This window comes from Ictidomys tridecemlineatus, chromosome 5 (assembly GCF_052094955.1).
Source record: "Ictidomys tridecemlineatus isolate mIctTri1 chromosome 5, mIctTri1.hap1, whole genome shotgun sequence".
In the NCBI taxonomy this organism is placed as follows: domain Eukaryota; kingdom Metazoa; phylum Chordata; class Mammalia; order Rodentia; family Sciuridae; genus Ictidomys; species Ictidomys tridecemlineatus.
This window is the reverse complement of record NC_135481.1, coordinates 38,234,417-38,248,608: the sequence shown is the minus strand read 5'-3', so window position 1 is coordinate 38,248,608 and position 14,192 is coordinate 38,234,417. Positions and strand designations below refer to the sequence as shown.

At 41.6% G+C, this 14,192-nt stretch overlaps 1 protein-coding gene and 2 pseudogenes across 1 annotated transcript in view; 2 read left to right on the top strand and 1 right to left on the bottom strand.

The window, feature by feature from the left end:
- The window catches only part of Ehd4 (EH domain containing 4), an 87,940-nt gene that overhangs the window by 11,696 nt on the left and 62,052 nt on the right, over window positions 1-14,192 (bottom strand). Inside the window, exon 4 of the mRNA XM_005316447.4 lies at window positions 9,963-10,375. Within this exon, the coding sequence (XP_005316504.1) occupies window positions 9,963-10,375 (413 nt within the window). The remainder of the gene's footprint in view (window positions 1-9,962; window positions 10,376-14,192) is intronic.
- Window positions 3,183-4,043, top strand: LOC101971547 (14-3-3 protein theta-like; annotated as a pseudogene).
- Window positions 6,739-7,970, top strand: LOC101971265 (polyadenylate-binding protein-interacting protein 1 pseudogene; annotated as a pseudogene).

Here is a 14,192-nt window from a genome sequence, read left to right as displayed (position 1 = left end):
ATCCAGGGATACTCTACCACTGGGCCATACCCCAACTCCTTTTTATGCTTTATTTTGGGATAGGGTCTAAGTTGCTGAGGCTGGCCTTGAACCACTTCAGCCTCTAGTTACTGGGATTACAGAGGTGAATACTATTGTGCTCAGCGTGACTGTCAATTTTCTAAAGACGCTTGGTAAACATAAGGGACAGGTTAAATGGCTCAAATCCAGTCAACTTCAAATGCTCACTCCTGCCCTTCTATGTCTATCTCTTCAGATAAATGCTGGACTGAGGGTCAGAACTGGCAACGGTCCTTCTGAAACAAAGGAGGAACAGTCAGAAACCTTCTGTTCTTTATATCAAGAGAAAACTAATAGATTAGAAGGGAAATAGAAAAGAGCTCAGAAAACGGAGAGAGAGGGAGAGGGAGACGAGCAGTGTTGGAAGACCAGGCTCAGGCACTGCCACTGCTGCCATCTGCTGGACAACTTGAGGGGAGCATCTGATCTCTACCTCAGTTTGTTCATCCACCCACCTATTGGAAAACATATTCATCTCAGTTAATATGAAAATAAGAGATTATGTGTTTGAATACTGAAAAAGGAGTATAAATTTTACTTGTTATTAATATTGGCCAAAGGCCAATGGCTGAAGGGGTGGTAGTGCCAGAAAAGACTCCTGGCTATTTAGTTCTTACTGAATAATTAATAAATTTGTTCTATTTGAATAACAATGTGATGAATTTGGATTCCAACTGCCTAATTCATAAGTGAATGACATTGACCTCTAGGGGCTTGTAAATACTCTTATATTGTTCAATTCATTATTTTTATTATATAAAATTAAAGTCCCAAGTTTTTTTTTAAAGCTCCAAGTTTTCTAATGATTATGACTAAATCAAATGGATCAAAACAATAACTTTTCTTTAGGCTAATAATTCAGTGAGTAGAAAGGGATTTCCTCCACTTTAAATATATGTGAATCTATAGAGGCTGGGGATATAGCTCAGTTGGTAGAGTGCTTGCCTCGCATGTACAAAGCCCTAGGTTCAATTCCTAGCACCACCAAAAAAAAAAAAAAAAAAAAAACTCTAAAAAACATATGCCTTAAATGTATGTGAATTTATATATAATTCACATATAACTTTGATACAAAGCTCAACAAATGTGTCCAGTAAGAAGCACTACTCAGGAGAGGTGCTGGCTGGATTCACCTGACATTGGAGGGCAACACCAGGCAGCAAGTGCAGAAAGCTACCAGTGCTTTGATGGCATGGACATTTCCCTGGATTGTGGGCAGTTGTTTCAGGAGAGGCAGGCTAGGAAAGCAGGGTTAACTGTGCTACATCTCCGCACACTTAACACAACCTGGTGGAGACTGTGTTTTTGTAAGTCTAGTTGGAAACTTGCACAGAGCATTAAAAGCTGTCAGTTTGGCTCATTATAAAAGTGGATTTATGATATAAAAAAATTCAGTTAAGTGCTAGGGAGTAATATTATTGTGTCTTGTGTGTATGTATGAATACATAATAAATCCCATCAGTATGTACACTATGATGCACCAATAAAAAATGTGGGCAGGGGAAAAGAAACAAACAAAAAAATTCAGTTAATAAGACTGGGGATGTGGCTTAGCGGTACAATGCTTGCTTACCATGCATCAGAAACCAGCACTGAAATAAAAAAATGAGTTGAGGAGATAGGAAGGATAGTAGAATGAAACAGACATGATTATTACTGTGTTTATATATGTGATTGCATGACCAATGTGATTCTGCAACCTGTATACTCAGAAAAATGAGAAATTATATCCCATCTGATTCAAATGTATGATATGTCAAGGTCATTGTACTGTCATGTGTAACTAATTAAAACAAATAAAAAATGAGTTAATAAACTAGAGACTCAAAGGTAAACTCATGGGATAATAAAAATGTGAAAAGTGCGAGACTGGGCCAGGAGAAGTGGTGCACACCTGTAATCCCAGAGACTCTGGTGACTGAGGCAGGGGGATCCCAAGTTCTGAGGCCAGCCTCAGCAACTTAGCAGGGCTCTAAACAATTTAGTGAGACCTTGTCTCAAAATAAAAAATAAAAAGGTCTGGCGATGTGGCTTGGTGATTAAGCGCCCCTGGGTTCAATCCCAAGAACAACAACAAAAAGAGGCAGAGGAGAGTGGTTGATTCGTTCTTCCAGGAGCAAGGGTTTGTCATGCTGTTCAGATCAAAGCCGGCAATCAGCACATGTGATTTTTAAACAGCCTTAAAGAGGACTTGAGGAGGCCCATAGATGCATTCTAGGTCAACCTTCAAAGAGACAGGTTTCCATAAATGGGCCTGAGCACTGACATCTACAATAGCTTGGGCTGAGCTATTTTTAAGGTGCCAAGGTGGAGGAGAGTTCAAGTGCTCCTCATCACCCACTGTGTAATCCATTTTCACATACATTGGCCTGGATCCATCTCACCAACTACAAAATGCCTAACTTCTTCAAAAAAGGAATCTGACAGCACAAACACGAAAGTCAGGCTCTGCACATCACATGTGACTAAGAGGAAATACATTTTGAAGGCTAAACTAAATTCCACAGAATTATAGTGAACCCCGAAAATCAATGAGCTTTCTTTTTCTTTCTTATTCTTACCAGTTTCTTCCTCAAATGCTGTTCATTTTTTCTTGAGCAAAGATCTCCAAATGGGTGGGAACCTTTCCTACTTGGGCAGTGTGTTTATAAAGGGTAGGGTCTGACAATGAACTTGCCTTGTTTTTTACTTTTGCTTGTGATTTTCACGAATCTAATTTCTTTGCTTAATTTCCTTTAATTAGACTGGAATAAAATTAAGTTATATTTTCTAAACCTTTGCTTAGGCATTTCAAAAATAGCTTTCCCTAATAAACCATGCAGTGCACTTTGGCATCTCAGAGAGCAAGCAGTCTTTCAAGCAGGCTGCCTACTGACATGGCAAGATGTGATCTCTGAGATAAGCCCACTGTGAAGGTTTCCCCTTCCTTGGAATAGAGTTGTAAAAAATACAAATAGAAAACACATAGCAGCAAAAGCTAAAAGCAGATCAAAGTGGTGGGACTTGCGTCGTGGCTGCGAAGAGGAGAAGCTCTCAAAGAGGAGGACTCCCGATCAGGGTTGGTGCTCGCCCTCGCTCACCTCACCCCCGGCTCTAGCCCCGGCCCTGGCCCCCGTGTCAGAGAAGACGAGCTGATCCAGAAGGCCAAGATGGCCAAGCAGGCCAAGTGCTACGATGACATGGCCACCTGCATGAAGGCTGTGACCGAGCAGGGCGCCAAGCTCCAACGAGGAGCACAACCTGCTCTTGGTGGCCTACAAGAACATGGTCGGGTATTGCACGTCTGCCTGAAGGGTCATCTTGAGCATCAAGCAGAAGACCTATACCTCCAACAAGAAGTTGCAGCTGATTAAGGAAAATTGGGAGAAAGTAAAGTCCGAGTGGAGGTCAATCTGCACCACGGTCCTGGAATTGTTGGATAAGAATTTAATAGCCAATGCAACTACTCCAGAAAGTAAGGTCTTCTATCTGAAAATGAAAGAGGATTACTTCTGGTACCTTGCTGAAGTTGCATGTGGTGATGATCGGAAACAAATGATAGATAATTCCCAAGGAGCTTACCAAGAGGCATTTGATATAAGCAAGAAAGAGATGCAACCCACACACCCAATCCGCGTGGCGCTGGCTCTTAACTTTTCTGTATTTCACTATGAGATCCTTAATAATAGAGATTATTATATTATTATTAATAATAGAGATTATTATATTATTATAATATATTATATTATTATATCTATTAATAATAGATCCTTAATAATAGAGCTTATCTGCATACTGGCTAAAACGGCTTTTGATGAGGACATTGTAGAACTTGATACACTGAATGAAGATGCATATAAGGACAGCATCAACATCATGCAGTTGCTTAGAGACAACTTAACATTATGGACATCAGACAGTGCAGGAGAAGAATGTGATGAAGCAGAGAGGGCTGAAAACTAAATGCAAACAGGGTGTCATCCTCCTTCCCTCAAGAAACCTTTTTACTCTATTCCTTATTCTACTGGATTTCCTATAGCAAAGAAAACCATTCATGCATATGGAATCAACTGTTTATAGTCTTTTCACACTGCAGCTTTAGGAAAACTCCATTCCTTGATTTGTGTTTGTCTTGGCCTTCCTGGTGTGCAGTTACTGCTGTAGAAAAGTATTAATACCTTTATTTCATATAAACATAAGTAATTCCAAACACTTAGTAGAGGACTAAAAACATATCTGGCATTTAAGTAATATGAACCAGTTCTAAAAGTGACTGTGTTTTTGTTACCGTGAAGATAAGAAAATGTAGTCAATTGCAATTTAAAGAGTGTTTTATATGACTTCTTAATTTTTACATTCTCTTCCTTATTCTTCTTTGAGGGTTTCTTTTCAGTAAGCAACCTTTCTACACTCTTACTGTATTCCTGTTTAGTAGGAATCCAGAAGTATTAGATGGAATGGGAAAGCACTTGACATTTCCTGGCTGGCGGGGGCACAAATTGAAATGCCTCCTGTATATCACATGTGTGGAGGTCATGTCCATCTGTGATAACAGGGAGTTTCCTGATTCACTCATCATTTTCTGCTGTTTAAGTTGACAACTTTCCTTCCCAATAAAAATTCACTTACACTTCCAAAAAAGAAAAAGAAAAAAGAAAGAGCAAATTTTAAATTTCAGAGATATTTGGTAAGACTCTTTGGTTTTCATCCTATTAAAATGTCATCTTTATGATACTTTGAGTTTGATTAAAAAAAGATTCAGTTGGGCTGGGGTTGTGGCTCAGTGGTAGAGCACTCGCCTAGCATGCGTAAGGCACATTAAAAAAATTAAATAAAGATTATTGTGTCCACCTAAAACAAATATTAAAAAAAAAAAGGGTACAATTGCTTTCTCTGGACTATGGCTTCTTCTTCATTATAGTGTTCTATAAATAGACATTCTATGAGCCAGCTCAGATTTGCCACCTCTTAGGCGATATCTGAAAACTTATCCTTTACATGTTTTCAAAATGTCAGATCTGAGCACAATGGCACACACCCGTGATCTCAGGTACTCAGAAGGCTGAGGCAGGAGGACAGCAAGTTTGAGGCCAGCCTGGGCAATTTAGTGTAACTCTGTCTCAACTTAAAAAAATTAAAAAGCTCTGGGGATGTAGCTCAGTGGTAGAGTGCTCCTGGGTGGTATCCCTAGTACCAATGTGTGTATATGGGGAAACCCCAAAAAACAAAATGAATAATTAACACAGAGAACAAGGACATAGCAAGATGCTATCTACTCTAGATTTCAAGGAGTACTTTCTGGACTAAGCAATCCAGAAATGGACTGGGCTTGGAATCTATATTTTGCTGTTCACAGGTTGTCAAGTTCAGGGAACTTGCATCACCTTTCTGAGTATCAGGCCTTCCTCTTGTCCTTCATAAAATAAGGGTAAGAACAAACTAACACACGTAATGCAAACCATGTGGCTTTGGGAGCACTGCTGACTACAAATGGAGAGGCAGATCAAGAGAAAGATTAATACACCAAATTAAAAGCATTTTTTTTTTTTAGAAAATAAAAGCTCAGAGGACTCCTTATGGTTTTAAGCAAAAACAAGTTCACAAATGGAACATCTAAAACTGCCGATGGAGGCTTCAAGATGCAGTTTGGTGGGATAGCACCTGTCTAACATGTTTGAGGCCCTGGGTTCCGTTCCCAGCAATGCAAAAACAAACAAACAAATCAATAAACAAACAAACAAAAAAACCCGCAAAGTGCATACAGGATGAAGTTTTCACTTCACTATCAGAAGATAGTGACTTAGGCCATTGTGCTCAGTTCTGCTTCTTGTTCAGCGAGGCTGCTTCCTGTCCCCACTGCTCAGCATGGTACTGCCCCATGAGCAACTGGCACTGAGAAGCTCAGGCTGGAAGTATTCGTGCTTCATACATTTTCCTTTGTGAAAAGGAACAAGCCAGATACTATTCTTAGGAAGAATAAAAAAAAAAAAGCAAGCTTTTTTTCCTATAAGTAAGCTCAGCAAATTTGACAGTCTACCCACCCCCACCATCTGCACAAGGGTTTTCATTATTCAGTGTTTGAATACAGAGTGACATTCTGTGCCTCTCTAAACCTAGGCCATGCTGGTCTGTTTGAAGGACCAATGCTCAAGGATGGCAGGGAAGCTCTCTGGGTTATGGTGTTTGGCACTTCTAGCCAGTTCTTTGCTCCTGAGTTATTTATATGGCTGAATACAGCTGCATCTTGAGTCACTGGGCCTTCAGCAATGACTGGCAAATTTAAAATGTCTATGGACATTTAAAAATACTTTCAAAAAATCTTGAAATTTGCAAAGGCTATGATACGAGTTACCAGCTTTAATTATAAAATAATGTGTGCTCTTATATACCCTGAAGGTTAATTTTGCTGCACCAGCTGGAGAAGAGAAATACCATATGCCAAGGGGTCATTGAAATGGGCAAAACCAGACTTCCTGCCACCAAGCTATAGGCCCAGAACAAGGGCAAGGGTGAAATTGTTACAGGAGAGCTGCAGATAAGTAGATTTACAAACGAGTTAGCACAACTGCATTGCAGGAGTGGAACAAAGTGTCTTGTAATTCTGGAGAGGAAGTAGCTTGCACCAGAAGAAAGGTAAAGAACGGTGACTCAGGCACTTCTCTTCTGAGAACCATCAAGTCGCCAGCCTGCCTGGAACAAAGGAGGCTCCAGAGAGCTCCACCTAGTTCACAGGATAAAATCTCACAGCAGAATTCGGAGTCAGCAATGGCTAAACCCTAGATGGTTGTTGGCTCCTGTGTTAATGCTTAACGGTCTGCAAATGCCCCTGAATTTTATCCATCAGGTTATTCTTCTAATTATACAGAATCCTATGAGGGTGGTTATGGGTATTATCCCATTCTATCGGAATATGCTCAGGATTTTTTGAATCATCTTATAGAGCGGCCTGACAATTTTGAAACTGAAATTGAACAGTTTGCAGAGACCCTGAATGGCTGAATTACAACAGATGATGATGCTTTGCAAGAACTTGTGGAACTCATCTACCTACAGGCTACATCTATCCCAAATTTCTCTTATATGGGAGCTCACCTGTCTCATCATCTGACAATAAGCCCACACAGTGGCAACTTCCGCCAATTGCTACTTCAAAGATGTCGCACAGAATATGAAGCTAAAGATTAAGCTGCAAAAGGAGATGAAATGTCTTAATAACGATTTCATGTATTTGTACTCGTTCTGGGACAATCTTATCTTAGCTTGGAGATCAAGGGAACAAATGGACAGGTTACAAGAACAGATGTCCTTCAGGTTGGTCTGAGAGAATTGCTGAATGCCCTCTTCTCTAATCCTATGAGTGACAACTTAATTAGTGCAGTAAAATTACTGAAGTTGACAGGGTCAGTTTTGGAAGATGCCTGGAAGGAAAAAGGAAAAGACTGATATGGAATAAATTATTCAGAGAATTGGAAATGTTGTCCTAGATGCAAACTGCAGCAGAGATGTAAAACAGATGCTCTTGAAGTTTGCAGGACTCTGGTCAAGTAACTGGGGGTAGAGTTCATACAATTTTAATATACAGAGAAGCATAACATGAAAATGATCTAACTGCTTTATGAATGAACCGACATTTTATACATCTGACGGTGTTCCTTTCACTGCAGCTGACCCAGATGATCAAGAGAAATGTCAAGAATTACTTGAAAGAGAGGACTTGTTTCCAGATTATGAAGAAAATGAAACAGATTTTATCAGGGGGTGGTGATCCATAGTTGGATGATATTGATGATGAGATTGAAGAAGCTTATGAAAACTTTTATTTGGAATCAGAGTGTAAGCGAAAACAGTAAAGTTAAATTTTAGATCAGTTTTATAAAACAGTTGAGGTATGGTGGTATAGCAGAATACAGGAAAGTAAGAAAATGTGTCACACTTATACCAAATTAAGGATGTTGAGTTATTTTACTAATGTATGTAACTTTAATGTTTTTAACACTATCTGCCAAAATAAATTTTATTCCCCAAAACTTAAATGTATACATATTTATACATATGATAGTTTATTATGTACAATTAATTCCACTGTTTTGGCTGCAATAAAATTTATTTTGAAAAAAATAAAAAAAAGATCGGTGACTCATAGGAACACCATGTGCCCTCAAGGTAGCTGAGCAACACAGAAGGAATGTATGCACACACACTGGATATGAGCCGAGTAGAGCCGAGTGGAGAGAAAAGCAGGAGATCGAGGTTCTGTGTATGGGGCAGTGGCAGCTGGGGACATATCTCTTTTGACAGAATAGATGCTACTGTGTCTGCACACTGACACAAAGATATCAGCTGTGGAGCAATGAGAATCAGAAGGCTTGGGGCCCCTCAATGTTATCTTCCCTTCCCCTCCTGGATGGGTGCTTAGTTGCACTGCTCAGAGCACCCATGGTAAGTGTCCATGCTTCCATCAGCACACAGCTCTCTATTCTGTAACAAGGGGGTTCTGAGCCTCCCCCCCTCTGCCAGACAGGTTCTTCGCCCAGGCCTGGGGGGCTGAGTCAGTGTTGACTGAATGAGGCAAAGTGGTAGCAGACTCCAGAAGGCTGACCTGCTGCACCTGAGGCCAGGCCAGACCAGACCCTGAAGCAGGAGGAATGTGGGAGGGGTCATGGCTGTTTTGCTGCCAAAAGATTGAGACAGGGAAGCTGACCTCACCTCCTGAAGAGCCTGTGGATTGCTATGAGCTGGAGTGATGGGGCCCAAAGCAGAAGGCTGGACTGACAGCCAGGAGGCTGATTTTCAATCCTGGCTTTGTCACTGATGGATTAAATGATCTTGGACAAATAACTAATCCTACCTTGTCCTTGTAAAATTAGGGAGTTAGCATAAATTTCTGGATCACAAACTTTTCTGATCATCAGAATCCCCTGGGAAGTTCTCTCTCTCTCTCTCTCTCTTTCTCTCTCTCTCTCTCTCCCTCCCTCCCTCCCTCCCTCCCTCTCTCTCTCTCTCTCACACACACACACACACATTTGTATACATATGTTCACACAGGTAGTGCACATACAACCCTTGTGTCAGAAGTTCTGGGGTAAAACTATTCCCTTGGTTAAAGATCCTGGGTGCTTCTGAGGATTGGCCAGGTTTACCCTCTGCTGGGAATAGTCCCTAGATGTTCTTCTGGTATTAAAGATAATTATTTCATGAAATATACAAATATTTTCTAAAGAATATTTTTTTTCCTATACTTTCTCCTGGAGGAATGATGTTTTCTCACTTCAGAGACAGGACAGAATTGCCTCTGTTGCTTGAGAGGGGTCAGCACTTTGCCCTCATCCCATTGGACACACACTCCAGAATGGGGACAGGTGTGATCCCAAACCAGCAACACTCTCCAGGTTAGGAGACTTTCTCAGGGCCAACTTCTTCCTAGGTTCCTCTGGATCCAGGCAGTGACACTGGGTTCCAGCCTTAGGAGTCTGGCAACTAGTGGTGGCCTCTAAGCACTCTATTGTTTCTATCAATGCCACCTTCCTTAGGTTCAGCTGGTTATGTTCCCATTGTCCTAACAACATAATGGCTTCCACGTAGTGGTCTACCTGTGTGCCAATAGCTATGCTCACTGCTTTGTCACACCAATGAACTGTCACACTGAATCCTCCTTAGCACCCTGTGATGTACTCTTGGCTCCAGTTTGCATCTTAGAAAACACATTCAGAAAGGCTAAGTCATTTGCAAAAGATCAGTTAGGAGCTGGAATCTAAGCAGGGCTCCTTGACTTTGAGACTATTTTCTTAGCTTGCCCTCAGTCCATCCTTTATGGCTTCTGGAATACAGCCTTCCTTCCCTCCCTTTCCCCTTGTAGAAGTGAGAGCAGTGTATTCCCAGACCAAGATACAGACCTAGATACAGGCATCTACTTCCTGGCTTACCTTAGCCAGCCTTGCTCGCTTGATGAGGTCATTGAGTTTGCGCACTGCTGCCTTCTGAGGAAGGCTCTGGATGTCTCTGAAGAGGTCCTGTGCCTCAGCCTCAAAGAGCCGACGGTTGTCTGTGTTCTGCAGGGGCTGTGCCCAGAAGGAGCCAATGTAGACACGTAGAACCTCGGGCGTGTTGATGACCTTGCCCAGGGACCACATAAGGGCCCCATAGACCCGCATGAGCTGCTGTGTGTCCACTTGGTCAGCCTTGTTAAGGACCACACGGATCTTGTCATCCTGGCCCCGGAAGGCCTTGATGGCCTCTGAGAATTCATCTGAGATGTCCAGTTTGTGAGCATCAAAGAGGAGGATGATCCTATCGACCCGCTCAGCAAACCATTGCAGGACTTGGCAGAAGTCATACCCTGGATGGAGAGAGGACAAGTCAGTACTCCTGGCAGCTCTAGGGGACATGGTTATAGTGCAATTAAGGAATCCCCTTGGACTCCAGTAGCTGCCAGGGAGAAAGCCCCATCTTTAAGTTGGAAGCAGCAGAGGCTTGAAAGTCATTTTGAATGGGACCCCTCTGGGCTGGATGCATCTGGTTCAGGCTGGGGATCTGGGGATCCTTTCCTGGACACTTTAATCAAGCATTACGTGCCAATAATTTCATTTGGTTCTCCTGATTCTCTGATTTCACCTAGGATACTCCTTTTGATCAACAACACAACTGACCAACAGGCTGGTAAACCACAGGCCATGGATCGAAAGCTCTGAATTTTGCATATTTCACTTTTCTGAAAGCACCAGAGACAGAGAAGGCCACCTGGAATCCCACGGGGGCATCCAGCAAGCATGTAAGAGGAGGAATCACCTTCTCTTAACCCAAGTTTGTACAGTGTCAAGGAGTCAAAGGTTGGCCTGGGCAAAGTTGTGACATATTTATCATGTGGATTATTTATAGTTTAAGTGTGTTATAAATATTTTAAAAACTTATGGCTCATAGCCATCCTGTGAAATGGTCCCTTGCCAATTTCTTTCTAAAAGTGGCCAGACCCACAACAAATTCCATTGAGCCTGCTTTGGCCACCTACCAATATGCTCCAAATCAAGCAGCTAAATAAACACTTTTCAGCAGCCTTAGGTCAAGACTTTCAGGCACTTCCCCAGGGAGGCAGGTTCCCACAAGGAGCAAACAAGAGAAGGCCAGTCCCCCAGGGTTTATTTTAATCTTAGGCTGATTAGCTGCAGAACCAGCATCTCAATTTAGCCCAGCTCAGGCTGACAGGTCACCTTTCCTGATTCCTCTTCACAGGTCCCTCCTCTTTCCTTTCCATTTTGAAAACTTTCAAACATCTATTAAAGTCTTAATAATAATATAATTAAAGCTGGTGGACCTACCATGTAATTTTCATGAATTCTGACATTCTGCCCTGTTTACTTTAGATACTTTCAATCCAGTTTACTCAGATAAAAAAATATCATAAATGGCAAGAATGAACTGGATCTTTGCTTGTCCATACAGGTAAATTTCCGAAACAACCACAAAACCAAACCCACCTAAAACAAACAAAGCAGCGTTGAGTTAAAAAAAAAAAAAATGACTTTCAGGGCTGGAGTAGTGACTCAGGGTAGAGTGCTTGACTGGCCTGTGAGAGGCCCTGGGTTTGATCCTCAGCACCACATGCAAAAAATAAAAGGTTCATTGACAACTAAAAAAAAATTAAAAAAAAAATCACTTTCAAAGGGATGAATACAGCATGATAACATTCATGTAAAATGTTGAAATACAAAGCCACACTCAGCAACCAATGAGTATGTATTATGGCACAAATCCAAAAACACTGAATATGAATTTAGAATACTGGATGGCACTGGGAAGGGAGGGAATATGGGCTCTAAGGCAGATGAAGAGGTATTTAAAGGAGAATGGTCTAATTAGGGAAAATAAATGGGTCCATGAACTCAAGTTTCCATGCATTTGAAGAACAGGTGCAAGAGGAGAAATTATACACACAAACTAGAGTCAGATACTTTTTAAGATTTAAAAAAATTTTTTTTGTAGTTGTAGATGGACAAAATATCTTTATTTTATTTGTTTATTTTTATGTGGTGCTGAGGATTGAACCCAGTGCCTTAAGCATGCTAGGCAAGCACTCTGCTGCTGAGCCTCAGCCCCAACCCCAGATACATTATATATATATATATATATATATATATATTTTTTTTTTTTTTTTTTTTTTTTGAGAGGGAGAGAGGGAGGGAGGCTGGGGATGTGGCTCAAGCGGTAGCGCACTCGCCTGGCATGCGTGCAGCCTGGGTTGGATCCTCAGCACCACATACAAACAAAGATGTTGTGTCCGTCAAAAACTAAAAAATAAATATTAAAATTCTCTCTCTCTCTCTCTCTTAAAAGAGAGAGAGAGAGAGAGAGAGAGAGAGAGAGAGAGAGAGAGAGAGAGAGAAAGAGAATCCTTCCAATATTTATTTATTTTTTTTAGTTCTCGGCGGACACAACATCTTTGTTGGTATGTGGTGCTGAGGATCGAACCGGGCTGCACGCAAGCCAGGCGAGCACGCCACCGCTTGAGCCACATCCCCAGCCCCAGATACATTTTTAATAATAACAAAAATTCAGAAATGCTGAAGACTCCTGTGACCTTCCTCCTAGAGGAACCCACTGCCCTGGCATGGTGCTTAAGCTGCCAGCACATTCGAGACTTCCAGTTCTCACTTTTCACTTCTCTATTCTATCTTCCTGTGTACTACGCTCTGATGCCTTAGGGAGAAGAAAGACAAAGGTAGTGCTCAGAATATGGGCCAGAGTTTATTTTATCTCCTTCAGCCACCAGTTTAGATAAGAAGACAAAGACTTACTGAACAGGTCACCCAATGGTACATAAAGATTGGGAATGGAGACATCACTCAGTTCTGTCCCTGCAAGGTCAAACTACTTCCCAAGGTAATAGTAAGTGCTGCCATTGCATGAGACTGACTTGTGCACTAGACAGCCCCAGATCACAGTGGCAGATCCTCAGCAGAGGAACACTACTGTTTCCTGGGTACCAGGAAGATGCCTGGGACTTGTGCATTCTTCAGGACCTGCATGGAGGCTTGCTTTTCCAATAAAGATGGTTGACATATCTGTCTGATCAGACCATTCTTTCACTTGATCCCTGTGATCAGAATCATATATCTGGGGCTGGGGATATAGCTCAGTTGGTAGAGTGCTTGTCTCACATGCACAAGGCCCTGCGTTCAATCCCCAGTACCACAAAAAAAAAAAAAAAAAAAAAAAAAAAAGTCAAAAAGATGTTCAGTAACAAATTTGGGCTGGGGATGTGGCTCAAGCGGTAGCGCGCTCGTCTGGCATGCGTGCGGCCTGGGTTCGATCCTTAGCACCACATACCAACAAAGATGTTGTGTCTGCTGATAACTAAAAAAATAAATAAATATTTTAAAAAAGAATCATATATCTGAAGGCTCAGAAACAGATTTAAGAAATTGTTGTGATTAGGTTGTACACTGAATGGATGTGAGTTGTTTTTTGCAGAACACATTTCTGTTTGGGGGAGGTATTCTTCCTGGGCCATAGAAGCTGATGGTGTGGAAGACAGTCCTTTGCCCCATTCCTTGGCATGGACAAGTGACCTAGAATTAAACATTCATCTTTTTCCCCCCAAGAATGAGGGTTTGAGGGAATGATGCAGAGACACAGGAAAAATCAGAATTTATCAATGGTGGGGGCAGGGGTGGGTGTGGCTGAACGGAGGGTCCAAAGGTAGTGGTTTCCTAAGCCTTTTTCTGAGGCTAGTTCTCTAGCCACCCCATGAATTCTGTGAATGACCTGATCTTCCAAAAGTTCCTTTTCTGTTTAAATTAGCCAGAGTCAGCTTCTTTGATTTGCTAAACAAGAAACACAATTGGTAAGCCATTTCTCCCACATTAATATTTCTGAAAATGTCTCTTACTTCAGTGCCAAAAAAACTTGCCACCCCAGGCAGAGAAGCCAAATTGCAGCTGTCACCTCCAGTGCTGGGCCATGCAGCCGTGCAACCCAGTACTGCATCCTTCCAGGCTGCCTTGGTTGAATGCTTGGCTGCGATATGACTCTTGTTAAACTTTAACTTAAATTTGAATAGTTAATTTAAATGTCTTTTAAAAAGGATTCCAGGTTGAGGGTGTAGCTCACTGGTAGAACACTTGTCTAGCACTTCTGGAGCTCTGGGTTTGAACCCAGTA